This window comes from Notolepis coatsorum (genome assembly GCF_963971535.1).
Source record: "Notolepis coatsorum genome assembly, chromosome: 3".
Classification (NCBI taxonomy): Eukaryota; Metazoa; Chordata; class Actinopteri; order Aulopiformes; family Paralepididae; genus Notolepis; species Notolepis coatsorum.
Genome location: NC_140167.1, coordinates 193361252 through 193381927, shown reverse-complemented (window position 1 = coordinate 193381927; position 20676 = coordinate 193361252). Strand labels below are relative to the sequence as shown.

Here is a 20676-nt window from a genome sequence, read left to right as displayed (position 1 = left end):
CCCTGCGTTGAATGATATGAGAACACGTGCCGCTTACAGCCGTCACAAATGTGAGTTTGCTAACCTATAGTAGCTAATGTTACATTTCACTTAGAAACTAAATGTGGGAGAATAGCTGTTGTTTATAAGAAATTGGGTCATTTGAATCCTCTGTATGTAACGAAGAAGCCTACCACAAGCCTAGCTAATTGAAGGGTAAGTTATTTTTCATTTCAGCGATAGTTTCTGCGTCTGGTCTATTTCCTCCATGAGCGCCTCTACTTGTGATTGGAGCAGAGGAGCATAACTTCTTAAATGGCTCCTGGTGTGATCATCCTGTTCGCATGAGAATGTCGCTTCGCAGCACTTTGGCATCCGGTGTGTCTCTGACCTTAGGGTTAGTCATATGGTAGAATAACACGATTCTATTTTTACTGGTTTAATTTGCAGAAGTAAACAACTCACGGGCTGTCGTGGGACGGGTGTTCTATAACACCGGCACAACCACTTTACTCTAAAGATCTAAAATAGAATTCTGGTCCCATAATTGTTGAATTTCTCTGCTGTTGTCAAGGAAACATGCTTTGTCAGCGGAGGTATGCAGCCAGTATGTCTTCTCCTGGTGTCTCCCCCATCTGCCCCCGGCTCTCTGCATCAGGGCTGTGGCGTTAGCGCTGTCCGTGGTGCTGAAACATGCTAAGCAGCCTTAAAATGGCACTTTGGCTACTTTGAAAACTGCCCTAGGCGAGCCACAGTCGCCCCCCAGGGGGTTTGTTTGGAACGACGGAGCCAAGAATAACAGCAACTCGGCCAGAGGGGAAATGACAAGAGAACAGGAGTGCAGAGCAACGAATGAATGACAAGACAGAATAATCAGTGGACATGTTTTTATCAAATGGAAATGTTTATTTGTTACTTTTTCTTAATTCAAGAATCAAGAATCAAGAGGTTTATTTTTACAGACATGTGCATGAACAAAGTAAAGTAAGATTCAACATGACCACGTAGGAATTAATAGCAGCATCTGTCGACCAAACCCTGTCTCTTCGTTGTTCAATTGTACAGAAAATTGCAACAATCATGGAGTGGAGTGGATGACATATGAGTGGATTGTACATTGTACATGAGTACAATAGTCCGGAGACGAGAAGTGGTGAATTCCGGTGTGAGCGGTAAAGTACAGGGTACAAATTAATTGTTGATGACGAACACAAAGTGCTGCTTGAAGCAAAGATGCTTGAGGCATAACTACTCACCCAAACAACTGCCTTTGTGCACTGCTGTGGTCAGGCAAGCGCTGCCGGAGTATCATGGCCAGTACAAAAGGAGACTCAAAAGGAGCTTTTATCCCCAGGCCACCAGACTGCTCAATATGGACTCAATGTAACATTAACTCATCCATTCTGCATTCACTGCACACAACATACACATGCCCACACTCACTTTAAACATGCATTCACTTTAGACACTTTAAACACTTTTTAAACATTACACCATATTTTGTCTATTCATTCCTACACATTTGCATTATTTTTCTTTTGCATTTTGTACATTTCAGTTGTGTGTATTGTATATTGTGTACAATACATCGTTTTTTTTTTTTACTCCTTTTACCTTTTTTTACTCTTTTAACTTTTTTACTGTATAAAGCACAATCTCAGGAGGATCATACAGAACCAAGTGTTTCACTCTAATGTACATGTACCTTATATGTGACAAATAAAAACAAAACTTGAAAACTAAGGACAAGAAATGGCCCACGTAAGAATGCAGAGGTAGCGCAAGTTAATTGCAAGTGCATATAATAGCCCAAAGAAGAGAGCCCAGTGTACTCTCTGCACGGGATGCTTGAAACTGCAACTGCGTTGTGAACTTACATTGTTGTTTACGCTCCATGAAGCACTGTTGGTATTGCACACTGGCTTTACACCCTGTGTTGAGCGGGCATCCTAACATAGACCACACTACATTTACATTTTCTTACATTGACAGGGTTCGCACAAGGTCCTTGAAGTGCTTAAAATGCTTGATTTTTTACAAAAAAAAGTCAAGGCCTGGAATTAAGTGAAAACAGCCAATTTTTTAACAAGGTGCTTAAAAAGTCATTGAAATTCAAATCAACTATTCGCATTGAAAGTTTTGTTCATCCATGATAAAAAAATTTCTGAATCAAGACATTTTATTGTTTTTATTTAAAGTGTAACTAATTCTCAGAAATTGGTTTTAAGCCATACGATTTTATTTTCTATAAAAAAAAACATTTAAAAGGGAATTGTATCCTTTTAAATGCCCTTTTAAAATGAAACATTTTGCAGATGCATTTATCCAAAGCGACTTACAAATTGTGAACAACTAGTCAGAGGTGCCTCTCTGGCTAAGGGTCAGTGGTGTTGTTTGTCAAATAGTGTTACACACTCTGAGTGCATAGTAGTATAGACATATTAGTAAATGGTAAATGGTGCATTTATATACCACTTTTATCCAAAGCTGGGTGAATTGTTCCTCACATTTTACCCATTCACTCACACATTCATACGCCGACGGCGGAGGCAGCCAACGCAAGGTGCCAACCTGCTCATCAGAAGCAATTAGGGGTCAAGTGTCTTGAAGGACACTTCAACATGCTGCCCTGGGTAGTATAGAAGTATAGTATCATAGAAGTAGGGTACATAGTAGTAAAAAGACAGTAAGAAGGTTATGTTTCTTTTTCAGATATAGGTCAAAGAGGTTACATTTACAAACTACATTCCACTATTAGATTTGACTCTGTTCTGTGATCTGAGGGGTAAAAAAATGTAAATGCCTAGATCAATGTTATTCACTAATGTAACTGAGGGGTACAATTCCCTGACTGTATTAATAAGTATGGTATCATTAAACCACTACTGTCTTATGTACATTACTACTGGCCATACAGTACACAGGTATATCAGATGAACACTTCCACAATGACACGGTTCCACACAAATCTGGGTTATAATAATATTTATTAGCAGCAATGATAGTATATAACAATACTTTACGTAGAGTCGCGCTTATAAGGCGAAGAATGTGCGTGAGTAAGTCAAGAGCGTAAGTCCATTAGAATAGTACGCAGGAGATAATAAATACCACCGGTATCAATAGGAATTATATCTATGGTACACTAGTAGGGCAGCGGGAGATACTAGTAGGGTCCCTCCGGTTGTAGGCCAGCAGGGGGAGGAAATGTTCGAATGCAAACTCTGGATCAACGGGGAATCAATAAGCTCCAGCTACGGGAGTCGGTACATTACTCCCTTGATCGGCAGACGAAAGCAGCAGCTGTAATCCAAGTATGCGTGCAGCATAGGTGAAAGCCAGCCAGCCTCTCCTTGAGACGGGCTCGAGTGATGTTCCTCACGGGTAAATCCCACACAGTAGTGGGTGTAGACGATTCTCCTCCGCTCCAACAGCCACAGGACCAAAGCAATATAATAATAATCCAGCCGAAAAAGGGCTCTGCATTCACCGGTGTAGATTCTCCGGTGCGCGGTACTTCACATTAACTAGGTCGAACTTGACGTTATTCCACTAAGCTCTGACACTTTTACTGTCCTATCCGCACGCGGTTATAAGTGCTCTATTTAGATGCACGGTTGCTCACTTCACTTGGTCGTTGACTCGTGATGAAGGCTTTAACGTTTGAGGGTAACACGTTTCTAGGTTAACTTGACTTTAGGCTAAGTGCTGCTGTATCCACCTGCGACGTATTTATACATACGGTGAATAATCTAGTACCAGCCTTATTCCTGTCTCGTATTCTTGCGCAGAACCGGGCATGTCCAGGCAAGCCATGGCGGTGACTTTGAACTAGACCTTGGGGGTATGGCAGTGGCGCCTAGTGGATCGCTATCCAATAGGAGAACGAAATATTATGGTCTGTACTAGGTAAAGGGATATTCCGTGTATATGTTCAAAGAATACACAAGGGATATCAGACGATATACAAATACTATGCAATATATATCAAGTAATAAATATATATATTCGGTTTAATCTGATCCTTCGTAACAGCCGCCTCCTAATTAGTCCGCACCTAATTAGATAAGCAGAGACAGATTAACCGCACTGTCCACAACTCAATGTCCGTTGTGAGGGTAGGGCAGTTCACAAAGTCAGGGGTCATGGTCGTCATTAAGCGAGTCGGGGAGCCTTGGCAACTCTATCAGCCTCGCCACGGGTCGGGTGTATGTCCGCCCCTGGACGAGCACTTCTGCCGCTCTGACCTTTCCGTCGGCACCAGTGATCACTTTGTTTACGCGGCCGGCCGGCCACGCAGCTCGGGGTAGTGACTGGTCGATAATCATGACGACTGTGTCCACTTTTAAGTTGTCCCCGTCCTTGACCCGCTTCTAACGGGCTGGAAGGGATAGTAGGGGGGTTAGGAGGAAGCGGGCCTGAGACTGCTTTGATCTGTGCTTGGCTGCGCCACTTCCTCCTCCGTCTGGTTCTCTTGTTTGCTCTGTACCCCGTCTGAGGAGGGGCCGGTTCCGGCCGCCCCATCAAGGAGTCGCTCGGGGTGCTGGGTTTGAGGTCAGCTACGTCTGGAGCGCAGCTGAGGGGGGTGGAGTTCCGAACTCCCTCTTGTGCCCACGGTTCTCTCACAGGCCTCTCGCTTAATGTCAATAGCCTCTCAACGGGCTGTACGAGGGAGTGGCCGGTGTCGCTCGCCTTTGTGTGTAGGCAGCGTGTAGACGTGGGTTGACTGTCAAGTCCGTAGAGGGGGCCCTAGAGCGTCCACCCCAGTCGGGTCTGAACCGCGACTGGGCATCCTTTGGGTCCGATGTGGGCCGCCTCAATTGGGAGAATGAGGTCCGCGTGGTCGGAGCCGATGAGCAGGGTCGGTGTGGCGCCGTCGATAAGCGGTATAGGTAGTTGACGTAGGTGCACATACTTCGCCATCAGCTGTGGGATGGGGTAGGTGTACTGGGACAGGCCTATGTCGTGGCTGGTGAAGACGTTGGTAATACTATACAGCTTCTCGGGCTGGTCCACCGCTGCTATCTTGAAGGAGACCTTCTCACCTTTTATGGTCTTCTGGTCCCTTCTGATGGTGCGTATTGTCATGGTACCTTTGGCACCCCGCAGGCCCAACTGGGCTGCTGCGGAAGCGAGGAGGAGAGTCTTTTCAGACCCGTCGTCCAGGACGGCGTAAGTGTCCAGGACCTTGTCCTCGTAGCTCAGGAGCACTCTGACCACTTTGATGAGCACTCGGGGGGTCCCGCTATGCTGGTCAATGTGGAGCACTCCTGTTGGTCGGTTGCTTTGGATCGTCTGGGGTGGTGCCGACTCGCGGTCGTCCGAGTAGCACCGTGACTCCCAGTGTCTGCTGTAGCAGTCGGAACAGTAGGGAGCGGTCTGGTGGGTCTTTGGTACTGGTGCCACCGCCTTGGCCTGGTACATTACCGTGACGGGCCCACTTTGTTGTCCTGGCGGACGCTTGTTGATGTCATGCAGGACCTCCAAGTGGGTGCCGCCGCACCTGCCACACTTCTTCTTCAAGCGGCACTCAGCTGCCATATGGCTGCGCGCGCAGCGGCGGTGGTCCTTGATCCACTGACTCACCTCGTCCGTGGTCAGCTTCCCGAAAGTGTCGCATTGATACAGCCGATGTTCCCCTTCACAGTACTGGCATTCAATCTTCCACTCCTCTTTCGTCGAGGGGGTGTTGTGGTTCTTGTGCTGCGGTACTGATTCGGCTTGGTGCATAACAGTCACCGACCGGCGGTTATCATTTAGTCCTCGAGGTCCTGGTCTTGGGCTTGGTCCACTCCATACGAACGTGTCCAGTCGTAAGCTGCTGACCTCCCTGGCGAGGAACTCAGACAGGTCTAGGAGGGATGCCTCTGGGCCGTTGGGGTCACGGTGGTCTCTCTGCCGCCGAAAACGCTCTTGTCGGGCGGGAGGGAGCTTCTCTAATATTCTCTCTACATTAGAGTTAGCGTACAGTTCGTATATCCCTTTTTCCTTTTGGGACCCCAGCATCCCTACCAGGGACTGTACCTTGATAGAGAGGTCATCCAATGCTCTGTTGTCTCTGGCTGGGGGGAGACGGTCAATGTCTCTTATCTCTTGTATCACGTAGTCCCATATGCGTCCATAACGTTGGTCGAGGGCTACTAGAGCCGCGGTGTATGGGGTAGTAGAGTTGGAATATGCCAGCGCTATATTGTGCGCTCTGGGCACCTTCAGGTGCTTGAGTAGGATAGCATACTTGTACGTTTCATCCGGTACATCGGACATCATTGTCTCTAAGCACATTCGTAGCTCTGTGTACTGTGCTCTGTTCTCGTGTGTGAAGTCCGGGAACGTCGGTGTGCCAAGGTACGATGCCATGGATGGCTGGCACATCGGTGAGCGTTGGGGGAGAGGCCTCCTGGGCGAGTCTCCCCGTGCGTGTCGTCTTGGGCTGGTACTTGGTGGGTACTGAAGGTCGGGTACCCAGGTGCTGTTCCTCGGTGCTGACGGTGCGTCAAACTCACCCGTGAGTTGAGTCGGGGGTTTGTAGCGCAGTGCCTTGGGGCTGACGTCTGGGCTGTACTCGGCCTCCTGGTCCAGAGTACGTTGCTGCTGGTCGGGGCTGTACTGGGCCTCCTGGTCCAGAGTACGTTGCTGCTGGTCGGCTTGACATTCCTCCTCTTCCTCTTCCTCTACTAGGTCCTGGAGTCTTCTGTTCAGTCTCTCGGCGTGGTCCGGTTCTTCCCGGTTGCTGGGTCTCGTATGGACCGGTCGGGAAGGGGGTTCGGAGACGTGGACAGGATCCTCCTGTTGGCGGGGTCCCGGGTCGCTTGGTCGGGTAGGGGAATGCGTCCTAGACCCTTGTCGTGATGATCTCCGGGAGCTCCGTGCGGAGTGAGGGGGTGTCGCCATGGCAATCAATTTGTCCATCAGCTGCGCCTGCAGCCGGTCGCGCTCTGCCTCGCGTTGGGCATGGGCGGCTTCGCGCACTGCTTCGCGCTGGGCATTTGCGGCGTCGCGCTGCGCATTGGCGCTGGCATGGGCGGCGTCGCGCTGTGCATTGGCGGCGGCGCACTGTGCATCGGTGCGGCTTCTTTCAATGTTCTCTTCCGTCTGAAGGCGTCTGGTCTCCAGTCTTATGCGGTCGTCTTCACTCCTTTGTTGCGCCTGGAAGCGCTCTCGCTCGGTTGCAGAATGTTCGCGTTCACTGAGGGCTTGCGCTTGGAGTTGTGCGTGAAGGCGCTCTCGTTGGTCTGCAGCTCGTTCGCGCTCGGTGGAGGCTGCCAGGGTGGCGATGAGTGCCTGCGCCAGCATCTTGTCCGCTTCGCTGGGGGAAGACACAGGCGGAGGTGATCGGCTTCTGGCAGTGCTCGTTGGAGATCCGTTCTCCTGTCGCGCTCCGAGGAGGTCCATCTCCTGGGTGTGCGTCTCTTCTGGTAGTGGGTCGGGTTCCGTCCCTGGAGGGCTTTCTTTATCCTGGAGCTCTCCGGGGACTACCTCGTTGGCGTCGGCGGGGGGTAAAGTCATGTCAGGTCCCTCCTGGTCCCCCCCGTGAGCTTGGTCAGTTACGTTAGAACCCACTAGGGTCTCTACTGGCGGAGTCGCCTGGTCGGTAGGGTTTGACATACTTTTACTATCCGCTTTATTTATTTTATCCGTACTTAACTTCTTTATAAAGCTAGGTAGTAGACTGTCAGCGTAGTCCTCTAGGGAAAGAGGTGGCTTCTGTCTGCGCTGCGGGCGATCTAGTTTAGGAGAACCGTTTGTGGAGTGTTCATCATCGGCCATGTTAATATTAATATTATATTAATATTACGCTAATTACCCTCCGGCTCGAAGGACCAATTGTAACTGAGGGGTACAATTCCCTGACTGTATTAATAAGTATGGTATCATTAAACCACTACTGTCTTATGTACATTACTACTGGCCATACAGTACACAGGTATATCAGATGAACACTTCCACAATGACACGGTTCCACACAAATCTGGGTTATAATAATATTTATTAGCAGCAATGATAGTATATAACAATACTTTACGTAGAGTCGCGCTTATAAGGCGAAGAATGTGCGTGAGTAAGTCAAGAGCGTAAGTCCATTAGAATAGTACGCATGAGATAATAAATACCACCGGTATCAATAGGAATTATATCTATGGTACACTAGTAGGGCAGCGGGAGATACTAGTAGGGTCCCTCCGGTTGTAGGCCAGCAGGGGGAGGAAATGTTCGAATGCAAACTCTGGATCAACGGGGAATCAATAAGCTCCAGCTACGGGAGTCGGTACATTACTCCCTTGATCGGCAGACGAAAGCAGCAGCTGTAATCCAAGTATGCGTGCAGCATAGGTGAAAGCCAGCCAGCCTCTCCTTGAGACGGGCTCGAGTGATGTTCCTCACGGGTAAATCCCACACAGTAGTGGGTGTAGACGATTCTCCTCCGCTCCAACAGCCACAGGACCAAAGCAATATAATAATAATCCAGCCGGAAAAGGGCTCTGCATTCACCGGTGTAGATTCTCCGGTGCGCGGTACTTCACATTAACTAGGTCGAACTTGACGTTATTCCACTAAGCTCTGACACTTTTACTGTCCTATCCGCACGCGGTTATAAGTGCTCTATTTAGATGCACGGTTGCTCACTTCACTTGGTCGTTGACTCGTGATGAAGGCTTTAACGTTTGAGGGTAACACGTTTCTAGGTTAACTTGACTTTAGGCTAAGTGCTGCTGTATCCACCTGCGACGTATTTATACGTACGGTGAATAATCTAGTACCAGCCTTATTCCTGTCTCGTATTCTTGCGCAGAACCGGGCATGTCCAGGCAAGCCTTGGCGGTGACTTTGAACTAGACCTTGGGGGTATGGCAGTGGCGCCTAGTGGATCGCTATCCAATAGGAGAACGAAATATTATGGTCTGTACTAGGTAAAGGGATATTCCGTGTATATGTTCAAAGAATACACAAGGGATATCAGACGATATACAAATACTATGCAATATATATCAAGTAATAAATATATATATTCGGTTTAATCTGATCCTTCGTAACAACTAACATTATAAGCTCACTATCTGGCAAACTAGAAAGCAAGCTCATTATTATTATTATTATAGTTCAGTGAGCTAGCGAGATAACCACACTAACACAAACCATAGCTCATACGTTTGAGTAGCCGACCCACTTGGAGCTGAAGTGGTCCCTTGATGTGACCACAGGGACATCACCTAATTTCTTAGAATCCATATTCAGCTCCATCCGAGACGCCGACCAATCAGGACCCGGACCTACAAACCCATAAATTATTGAGAATTAATTCATTTTGATGGAGCGTTTCTTACTTTAAACCGGTGCAGCGTTTCTCTGGCCTTTACAGCGCGGGTTTAGCAGCCCAGGAAACTCACAGACCAATCGCACGCGTTGTAAATAATAATCTCAGCATTACGGCTCCATTCAGTGTGTGAGTGAGATGAGATACAGCACACGCAGACAGACACACACAGGCAGGGGAGAGACCAGAGAGCCGACAGAACAGCCAGGGAGAGACCAGAGACCAGACAGACACACACAGGCAGGGGGAGAGACCAGACAGAACAGCCAGGGAGATACCAGACAGAACATCCAGGGAGAGAGCAGACAGAACAGCCAGGGAGAGACCAGAGAGCAGACAGAACAGCCAGGGAGAGACCAGAGAGCCGACAGAACAGCCAGGGAGAGACCAGAGACCACACAGACACACACAGGCAGGGGGAGAGACCAGACAGAACAGCCAGGGAGATACCAGACAGAACATCCAGGGAGAGAGCAGACAGAACAGCCATGGAGAGACCGGACAGAACAGCCAGGGAGAGACCAGAGAGCAGACAGAACAGCCAGGGAGAGACCAGAGAGCAGACAGAACAGCCAGGGAGAGACCAGAGAGCAGACAGAACAGCCAGGGAGAGAGCAGAGAGCAGACAGAATAGCCAGGGAGAGACCAGAGAGCAGACAGAACAGCCAGGGAGAGACCAGAGAGCAGACAGAACAGCCTGAGACATGCGTGAGCCAGGGACGAGTAGACACGGCACGCTCTGGGGCTGCTCCGTTTGACCAACTATCATAATCATCATAATTATTTGATTTGATATTGAAATCATGATTATTAAACATGATTACTGATTGATTTGAGAACATCAAATGGAAACTGAACTTTACATGTAAATATAATTGAACTGAAATACAAGAAGGAAAGAAATAAGGGAAAAAATATTCTTCTCAACCAAAGGCTGCCTTTCTGTCATCTTCAACACGCTCCCTCCTCCCTCTCAAACACGAGCTGAACCTACTGTTTGGGCTTTGGATAGGGGGAGGGGTAGAGCGCACCGCTGTGAAGGAAGGGCATTTACAGCACAGAGACAATAAGAGCAACACGGCATGCGGCATGATAATAATTTTATCTTGATTATTATCTTGTTTTCATGATGGTGGGAAGCCGAAATCGTAATTGTAATTGAAACTCGATTAATCGCCCAGCCCTAGCATGCTCTACATTTCCTAAGAAGAGAAATGTGGACAGCAGAAAAAAAAGCTATTAATCAAGAATGGACAGACTACATGTTCCTTCTTCCCACAGACAGTTCAAAACCAGTAGGCCTTGTATGTTCAAAACCAGTAGGCCTCATATGTTCAAAACCAGTGTGTCTCATATGTTCAAAACCAGTAGGCCTCATATGTTCAAAACCAGTAGGCCTCATATGTTCAAAACCAGTATGTCTCAAATGTTCAAAACCAGTAGGCCTCATATGTTCAAAAGCAGTAGGCCTCATATGTTCAAAAGCAGTAAGCCTCATATGTTCCGAGACTGTATGCAATTATTAAAAGTGGCGATGTGAAGCACCACCACGAGACAGAACACATCTTTTGAGCAAACATTCCCACTCAAATCCGAACTGAGGGCACAGAGAATAAAGGATCTAAGAGCCCAGTATAATCGATCCACCAGAAACACATTCATTCACTGCACAACAATATGCTAACGACATGTTCCCTGTTGCTTGTCTGCATACAGCTGTGAGGCAGTTTTCTCCACTGTGAACATATCGTTTACAGGCTCACCAATGAGCACCAATGTGTATGAGAATGACCCTGACACTGACCCTGACCCAGCCCAGCCTATAGCCAATGTTCCGAGGCAAACTATTCTGAAGGTCCAGATTAATGATTAGATTTAGTTCAACAAAAGGTAGATTAGGCTATCACCTAAAGTCCACATTTATTATTTTCTATACCTTATGTGTTGTTTATTTGTATAAGAGATATATCTTTACACTGTTTATTTACTTGATAGTATTTTTACATGTCCTTTTATCGCACTGTAGACAGCGCGAGCACCACGCACCTGCGTATTGTACGTAAATGCCAGTGTGTTGGAGGAAGAAAAAAGGCTACAGTCCAGTGTAATTTACGAGAGAGCAGGTTTTGCTGGTGAGCTGTGATTGGAAACGGTATCGTAATATAAGTTTAAGGAGAAGTGGAGTAACGTAACACAGTAACACATCTGCCGATGTGCAGAAAATAACAGCCGGTGAAGAGATGTTGCAGCAAACAATCCATATGTGCATTTGTTTACATAATGATAACGTACATAAATAACATAATATTATTGAGGGAGGAAAAAAGGGAAACTGATCTGCCTAATCTTTCACCCTGTTAGTCAAGTTGAAACACAGACTCCCAGACATTTGATGCTATATTTTTCATTTTTAACCCAGAGCTTGCGCTTTTGTGCACGTGACGAAATACCTCTCGCGCATGCTCAGTGATGAGATCCGTTGCCGTCTAACCACGCCTAGCTTCTGACAACGAAAGAGTTCAGGAGACAATGCATTGCCTAACCTGACTGTGATAATGCAACGTTGTGAAAAGTGAAAATACAACGTTCCTGTTTTCCCCTCATGTAACCGCAGCCTTAACATCCTGGCAGGACAAACTAGAGCTCACTTCTTAAGTAAAAGTTGAAATGAATGATTTTATAAACTACTGAGAAAAAAGTGCAATCACACAAAAAAGCTACTCAATTATAGTAAATATAATTAGTTACTTTCCACCCTTGGAATCAACCACCACCACTACCACCACCATCACCACCACTACCACCACAACCACAACCACCACCACCACTACCACCACCACTACCACCACCACCCACCACCACCACCACTACCACCACTACTACCACCACTACCACCACCACCACTACCACCACAACCACAACCACAACCATCACAACCACCACCACTACCACCACCACCACCACTATCACCACCACCACCACCAACCAGACCCGGTGCCATGGGCGGGCATTAGGGGGCCGGGCCCGCCCACTGAGTCAGCTGTGCCCACCCTGGTAAAAAAAAATTTTCTTTTTTTCTTTTCAATCAAAGTCGACTATCCAAACCCTTAGTCGGGGACAGCCCTAGTGGGCACTGATGTCAACAACAACACTACTGAAACTAGCACAGTACTCTGTGAGAATTCGTTTTCTACCCTCAAGAACGTCTTTACAGAACATCGCCTTAGTATGCTTCATCGACGCAAGCCCAATTTAATTCAGTTGGCATTTGAGAAGGACTTAACAAAAAAGTTCAGGAATGAGTGGAGGGACAGTGTTTTAAGAAGATTTCACTCAGTCCCCAAACGCCGCTTGCCGCTCTACTAATGATGGTGAGTAGCCTGTGGAGAAATTTTGTTTGCTTTTTTATGCACCTTATTTTTGTCAGTTCAGTTCAGTTTGTCAGTGAATTCAGAAGTGTTGAATAAATGGAGACTTTTCAAAGATATAGAATAGAATAGAATAGAAATGTATTATCCTGAGGGAAATTTGACACTGCAAATCACTCAACATTAAACATTTAGACAGAACAAGTCACGAATAAGAATAACAAAACAAATGGCCTAAGAATAGAATAAAATGAAATAGAATAAAAATAGAATAAAAGATACAGTAAATAAATACAGTAAAAACATACTGAAGTCTACAGTAGGTCCAGGAAGATGGTAACTGTCACTCTGTGCTCAGTGATGCAGTGAGGCACAGTGATGCATTGTATAGTCTGATGGCTGTCGGAATGAAGTGCTGCATTTAGGTAGTGTGAGCCTAGCACTGAACATGCTCCTCCTGTCAGTCAAGTCTGTGTATAGTGGGTGGGAGGGGTTTTCCCTGATGGCCTGGAGCTTAGCAAGGTTCCTCCTCTCCGCCACCCTCGCTAGGGAGTCCAGCTCCACCCCAACCACGCTACTGGCCTTCCTGACCATCTTATCCAGCCTGTTTGTGTCCCCTGCTCTCAGTCCGCTGCCCCAGCAGGTCTGTTATATATATCCGTTCAGTCTGTTTTTGTATAAGTGAATGTTCTTAAGATAGAGAGAAATTAGATTTTTCAATTGCCTCTCTGCTGTTTAGTTCAGCACTGTGGGCAGCGCCAAGCAAGCCACAGAGCCGTTGTCCCAGCTGAAACGTATAAAAGGGAACCTGTGTTGAAAAACCATTGTGCCCCCCCGAGAACATTTTATGCCCCCCCACTAATTTGTTTCTGCAGCCTGGTCTGCCACCAACGAATCCTTCTCCCCCAGTCCCCTCAAAGTGCCAAGCCCTGGAGCCAGACACAACACTGGCTCTCCAGAGGGAAGGAGTGCCCTCTACCATGCTGCTTATGTACCGCATGATTAGTCTCGCTCATCCATGTGTTGTTTACATGCTGTTGTGTGCTTCATTGTAAGGCAGCAGCGGCAGCACAGTTGCTGTGCTCTGGGCCCTGAGAGCAGAGTAAACATATGCATACAGTATATGTATATATACATAGGATCTGCTGTCTCCATGCATAGCGCCGCTCCCCAGTGGCCGCACAAGGCCTTACTAGCTTTGGCAATTCGAATTGGCCTGTAACGTCTGATTCGGTCAAGTCACTTTACACAAGGCTCATAGCATCCTCCTTTCCATGCGGTTCAGCTTGGATTTCCAATTTGAAATATAGTGCTTAAATATCAACATGGGAAACAATGGTTCATGGTAAATGGTAAATGGCTGCTTTCAGCTAACCTGATTGACGAAGGGCAGCATTTCTTCTTAGTCGGTCATAGACTATGGTGTTTTCTGTATAGCGCCGCGGCTCAGTCTCATGTGGGCTCACAGAGCAGAAGGCACTATATGTCGGTTGTCTCAACAGCAGGTGCACGAGGAATGACGTGAGCCTCACCCAAGTATCAACGCTCACTAACCCACAGCTGTTGAATCATGACCTTTGTTCTCACACAGCCACGGCTCTAAATAAGAAAAACGCTTTCGTCAAACCTCACCTCTCACCCCTCCTCTTTCCTCCCTCGTCTCTCATGGGATACCGGGTTTCTAAGGGCTGCCTTGTTGGGAAGCTCGTGAGTGCCCCCTTGTGGTTCCTCGCCGTTTATTTGATGTCAGAGCTGTGTGTGTCTGTGTGTATGTGTGTGTGTGTGCATGCTTTTGTTGCGTGCAATATATTGACACGCAAGGGGGAGTCGATAAGATTTGGATCGATAGTTAGGTGAGGACTGAGCGCTCGGTCCCCCGAGGCTGGCTAAATGGCAGTGAGTGTTTACTGGGTGTCGGGGGGCGGCGTGGTGCAGGTGTGAGAAGTCTTGGTTAGTATGCACTCTTATATGTCCCTCAGGGATCCGTGAGGCTCTATTAAGCCAGCGAGACCTACTGAAAAATACACTCACGCCATCACCTTTGACATGCATGATATCGCTGGAGCCAGCCTGTGGCCTGTGTGTGTGCGAGAGAGAGAGAGTGTGTATGTGTGTGTGTGTGTGTGTGTGTGTGTGTGTGTGTGTGTGTGTGTGTGTGTGTGTGTGTGTGTGTGTGTGTGTGTGTGTGTGTGTGTGTGTGTGTGTGCAGTAAGAATTGTACTACATAGACACGCCTGTCACTCCCCGTCTCAGACCGTATGATATAATTCAAAGTGTCGCCGTTGCCGTCTGAGCACATGAAGCTCACGGCGGCCGTATGATGCGGCTCGGCATGTACGCGCGCACGATACGCGCGCCTCTCACGCGGGAATGACAGCGTGCCGTTTCCTTGTCTCCACAGGAAGCGCTCTGAACCTGACGTGCCGGGCGTTCTTCGGCTACAGCGGGGACGTCATGCCCCTCATCTACTGGATGAAAGGGGAGAAGTTTATCGAGGACCTGGACGAGGAGAGGGTCCAGGAGAGCGACATCAAGTAAGTGCCGTGTGGGACGTTAGGGCCGTCCGCCGCCGATGACGTTCTCAGTCGAATATGCAGTCGGGGACTTTGTCGACCTGTCCATCATCTGAATTCATCGACAAATCTGTAAAGTTTGACTTTTTCCCACATACAGTAATGCAGCGGGAACTCTCTAATCGAGTGCATACTCGAGATGTGCTGATCATCTTAAATCTAGTGCGTACTCGAGATGTGCTGATCATTTTAAATCTAGTGCGTACTCGAGATGTGCTGATCATTTTCAAATGCTTATCATTTAAAATCGACATAGTGCTTACCAGAGATGAGATTATCATTTAAAATTGCAATGCACTCCTCATCGGGATTCCTAGCAAAAGCATTAAAAAACTGCAAACCATCCAGAATGCGCTGCTAGGATCCTGATGAGGGTGCGCAAATATGATCACATCACCCCCACCCTCAGATCCCTTCACTGGCTCCCTGTGGAACACAGAATTGAGTACAAGGTGTCCTTCCTCACTCACCAGTGCGTACACGGTGGTGCCCCTGCCTATCTCAAGGAACTCCTCACCCCCCAGTCCTCCTCACGTTCCCTCCGCTCCGGCACAGCATACCTCCTCAAAGCCCCCAGGACTAAGCTGCACTCCATGGGCGATCGCGCCTTCTGCTCCGCCGCACCCAGACTGTGGAATGCTCTCCCCATCCACCTGAGAGCACCACAATCTGTCGAGGTTTTTAAAAGGGGCCTAAAAACATTTCTTTTTAACAAGGCTTTTGCCTGAATTTTCTTTTACTTTTATTTTTACTTCTATTCATTTTACTATTATTTTTATTTTATTTTACTCTTAGGTTCTTCCATTTCACTGGTTGTTAGTCTTTTTAATTGTTTTTATTCATTTTAAATTGTTTTATTCATTTAACTTTTGTCTTTATCTCCTGTAGCACTCTGAGATTATCACGAATGTAGAGCGCGGTACAAATTGAATCCATTATTATTATTATTATTATTAAAATCTAGTGCTTACCAGAGATGTGTTACTCATTATAAATCTACTGCTGAAGTTCTACTAAAGTGAAATAACCCTTTAAATGCAGAGGACAAATGCATGGTACATGTAAAAATGTACACGGCAATAAAAAGATAATTTTCTATTCTATTCTATTCATGGCCACGATAAAGGCTCTGTGTCCAGAACAGCAACCGTCAGAGATCAGAGTGTACAAGTTGTCCTGACAGTCCGCTCAGGGCAGATATTTGTTCTAGTTGATCCTATACGCGTGTGTCCTCTATTGTTTACGTAAGCTCTTTTAGTAAGACATTTAGTGTGATGTCTACTACTCCATATAAAGATCTGTTGGAGGAGACCGTTGACAGTCATCAGGACACGGCTTCTTGACAGCGCTGCACGGCGACCGCGGGTTCCGTCCGTCCTGCTGTGGTTATGATGTAATGCCCTCCGCTGAGAGCTCTAATGAGCTGATCTCTGAGCCGCCACAGCCGGTGGTTCCAGTGTGATAGTGAAAGTTGAATCTTACTCCAACCATCAGCCCGGTTTCATCACTCCTCTTTAGCACACCAAAGACAAACGTCTCCGCTGCCGTGTCCTGGCGGCCACACAGGCTCACCGCTTCTGACTCCTCTCCCTGTAGAGCAGGGCTGTACGTTAACTTTTTTTGCACATAGCACTGGTGCTACAGAGGTTGATAGTTTTGTAGCACAGGCCAAAATCTTGTAGCACAAGTATAAAACTTGTTATATTTGTAACAGTCACAAATGTGCCTATTGTATTTGTGTTATTTAGTTGCAGTGCCATGTTTGGCTGTCATTTAGTATATCGCCATGTGTTATTATTACTATGATACTCTCATATGCTATTTTCAATTAATATCATAAACAACATAAGGAATATTAGCATAATTTTGAGTGGACTGAAGGAATGAGTCAGCGTTAATAGTTTTAAATGCAAATAATTTATTGAAACATAGAAGTGGGGTCGGTTGGGGGACACACACACACACACAATGGGGGACCCTGATGTAAACAAGACAAACGTCTTTCTCAGGTCTGCATCCCCTTAACAATTGTGTGTATTGAGCCATACTGTACTGTACCCATTCTGCAATCTGTTAAATAAAGTTCTCATTCATTCATTCACACACACTGTTTCAACTCACCACCCCCGCATCATATTGTAGTCTAGTCTGTCTTCAAACTTCCACTCCTCTCGAAACTTGTTTATTTGAATATCAACATTATCTGTCCATCCTCAGTTTACTATAATATACTCCTGTCCTGACTAGTGACTTCATCATCTTTCCAAACGCACGCACGCACACACACACAGGGAAGGGGAGAGAGTGCCCCCCCATTTCCCTTTCCACACTGTGTCTGCTGGCTCTGCCTGTGATCAGGATTAGCTTGTTAGCTTGCTAACGTTGTAGTGATTGTAATGGTACATAAACGTTAATTTCGGGCGATGTGCGCATAAAGGAATGGCGACGGTGCAAAGCATGTAGATGCATTTGACCCGTTGCGAGAAGAAAAAAACACCACGGACTTATTTCGGGACGTGTAGGCGCACTGCTGTGTTAACGCAGCAACCGACCAACGCGCTGCTCTGCTTGCAGAAGGCGCACGGATAGGGCGGATATGACTCGTCGAGTTGTCACAAGAGTTTTTTCAAAATAAGATTATCATATGCACCTGAACGTTGCTAGCTTTCGGAGCCTAGCTGGAGCTGCGCGTGGGCAGAAATGAGACCCGCTACAGGATTTTCAAAATAAGAGTATCTATATGAACCGAATCCCTATCGCACCAGTGCTACTGAAGTAAATCCATCCATCGCACAGACCGCTGTTGCTGTAGCACGTGCGAGATATATGTCGCACTGTACAGGCCTGCTGTAGAGCGCTGCAAACAACACTCTCTCGCTCTCTCTCTCTCTCCATTTTAAATCATTGTGAACTAGAAAGTGATGTGGTGGAGTGTTGCTCTATATTACACCATACGTGAGATTGGGTCTCATTCTCCAACGACTTACAACAAAAAGGGATTTCTCTTAGGGCCATTTGAGACCTTTTCAAGCTGATTTTGGGATTCACCAACCGTCCCAATAAAACATATATAATTAATATTATATTATAATATATTGTCTATATTCATGTCTTGCCTGAAAAGGTCTGAAATGGCCCTAAGAGAAAGCCCTTTTTGTCGTAAGTCCGTTGGCGAATGAGACCCATGTTGTCTTGATCCCAACTGTGGCTGTTTGGGTTCAAGGGTTGACCTAAAAAAGAAATGGAACACCACACAAATCGAGAATTCCAATATGTTATTTCCATGACCTAGGAAGGTTCGGTCAATCAATATTTGATTTGAACACAAGCAACTCTATACCGAAGCCCGGGAAACCAGGAGTAAGACGAGTGAGAAGTCATCAGGTATAATGTCTGGAGCTGCTTTGCTGACAGTGAATGGGAGACACAGAATATTTTAAAACCCAACTGAGCTTTATTCCATAGTGGTGTTTCTGAGTTCTGAAACAGAAAATGTACCCATATACCCGGAACATTCTCCTGGGTGCTCTCACCTTTACCATCTCTCCCAATTAATTGCCTGTGGAGCAGCTTTAGATTTCATACCTGCATGATGACATCACAAATCTCAGTTTTAGGATATGCGAGTGTTCACTAATACCTTTGGACCATAGGATCATAGGAATAACACGTATGAATTATTAAATTGAACATAGTTCCCCTTTTTCCTGTGGCCATATCTGCATTTCACTCTCTCTCTCTCTCTCTCTCTCTCTCTCTCTCTCTCTCTCTCTCTCTCTCTCTCTCTCTCTCTCTCTCTCTCTCTCTCTCTCTCTCTCTCTCTCTCCCTCTCGCCCTCGCTCAGTGTGTAACAGTGTAAAGTGGGGTACAGTCGGGTCTCTCTCTCAGGATTCTAAGACATTTAAAACAAGTCCATAGCCATGTCTCTCCCTCCCCTATGGTGTAACACATTTAAACAAGTCCATTCCCTGGCCCATGTGCATGTTTCCCATTAGGGGCCAGGCCGCTGTTTGGAAAGACTTCAGCTCTGGGGAGACAGCCACTGTCAGATGGTTAACAACCACCATTCTTCACACCACCGCCACTATAGCTATCGCCCTAACCTCAACCACCCATAGCAGCACACAGATAGGATGTTGGGGGGGGGGGGGGGGGGGGGGGGGGTAGCTGAGGAAAGGAGCGGGAGGATAGCTGGAGCAGGGAAAAGAGTGCAGAGAGGGACGGGGGAGATGGGGGAGGGCATGGGAGATAGGGAGGATGTTAGCGAGGTAGGGAGGATGTTAGTGAGGTAGAGAGGATGTTAGTGAGGTAGAGAGGATGTTAGTGAAGTAGAGAGGATGTTAGAGAGGTAGAGAGGTAGGGATGATGTTAGTGAGGTAGAGAAGATGTTAGTGAGGTAGAGAGGTAGAGAGGATGTTAGAGAGGTAGAGAGGTAGGGATGATGTTAGTGAGGTAGAGATGATGTTAGTGAGGTAGAGAAGATGTTAGTGAGGTAGGGATGATGTTAGTGAGGTAGAGAGGATGTTAGTGAGGTAGAGAGGTAGAGAGGATGTTAGAGAGGTAGAGAGGTAGAGAGGATGTTAGTGAGGTAGAGAGGATGTTAGAGAGGTAGAGAGGTAGAGAGGATGTTAGAGAGGTAGAGAGGTAGAGAGGATGTTAGTGAGGTAGAGAGGATGTTAGAGAGGTAGAGAGGATGTTAGTGAGGTAGAGAGGATGTTAGAGAGGTAGAGAGGATGTTAGTGAGGTAGAGAGGATGTTAGAGAGGTAGAGAGGTAGAGAGGATGTTAGAGAGGTAGAGAGGTAGAGAGGATGTTAGTGAGGTAGAGATGATGTTAGTGAGGTAGAGAGGATGTTAGTGAGGTAGAGATGATGTTAGTGAGGTAGAGAGGTAGGGATGATGTTAGTGAGGTAGAGAGGTAGGGATGATGTTAGTGAGGTCGATATGATGTTAGTGAGGTAGAGAGGTAGGGATGATGTTAGAGAAGTAGAGAGGATGTTAGAGAGGTAGAGAGGTAGAGAGGATGTTAGTGAGGTAGAGAGGTAGGATGATGTTAGTGAGGTAGAGAGGATGTTAGTGAGGTAGAGAGGATGTTAGTGATGTAGAGAGGTAGGATGATGTTAGTGAGGTAGAGAGGATGTTAGTGAGGTAGAGAGGATGTTAGTGAAGTAGAGAGGATGTTAGTGATGTAGAGAGGTAGGGATGGTGTTAGTGAGGTAGAGAGGATGTTAGTGAGGTAGAGAGGATGTTAGTGAGGTAGAGAGGATGTTAGTGAAGTAGAGAAGTAGGGATGATGTTAGTGAGGTAGAGAGGATGTTAGTGAGGTAGAGAGGTAGGGATGATGTTAGTGAGGTAGAGAGGTATGGATGATGTTAGTGAGGGTAGAGAGGTAGGGATGATGTTAGTGAGGTAGGGATGATGTTAGTGAGGTAGAGAGGTAGGGAT

At 46.8% G+C, this 20676-nt stretch overlaps 1 protein-coding gene across 1 annotated transcript in view; it reads left to right on the top strand.

The window, feature by feature from the left end:
- Nucleotides 1–20676, top strand: part of il1rapl1a (interleukin 1 receptor accessory protein-like 1a) — a gene marked incomplete at its 5' end in the record, with an annotated part of 149873 nt that overhangs the window by 78735 nt on the left and 50462 nt on the right. The window contains one exon of the mRNA XM_084311490.1: nt 15062–15194. Within this exon, the coding sequence (XP_084167616.1) occupies nt 15062–15194 (133 nt within the window). The remainder of the gene's footprint in view (nt 1–15061; nt 15195–20676) is intronic.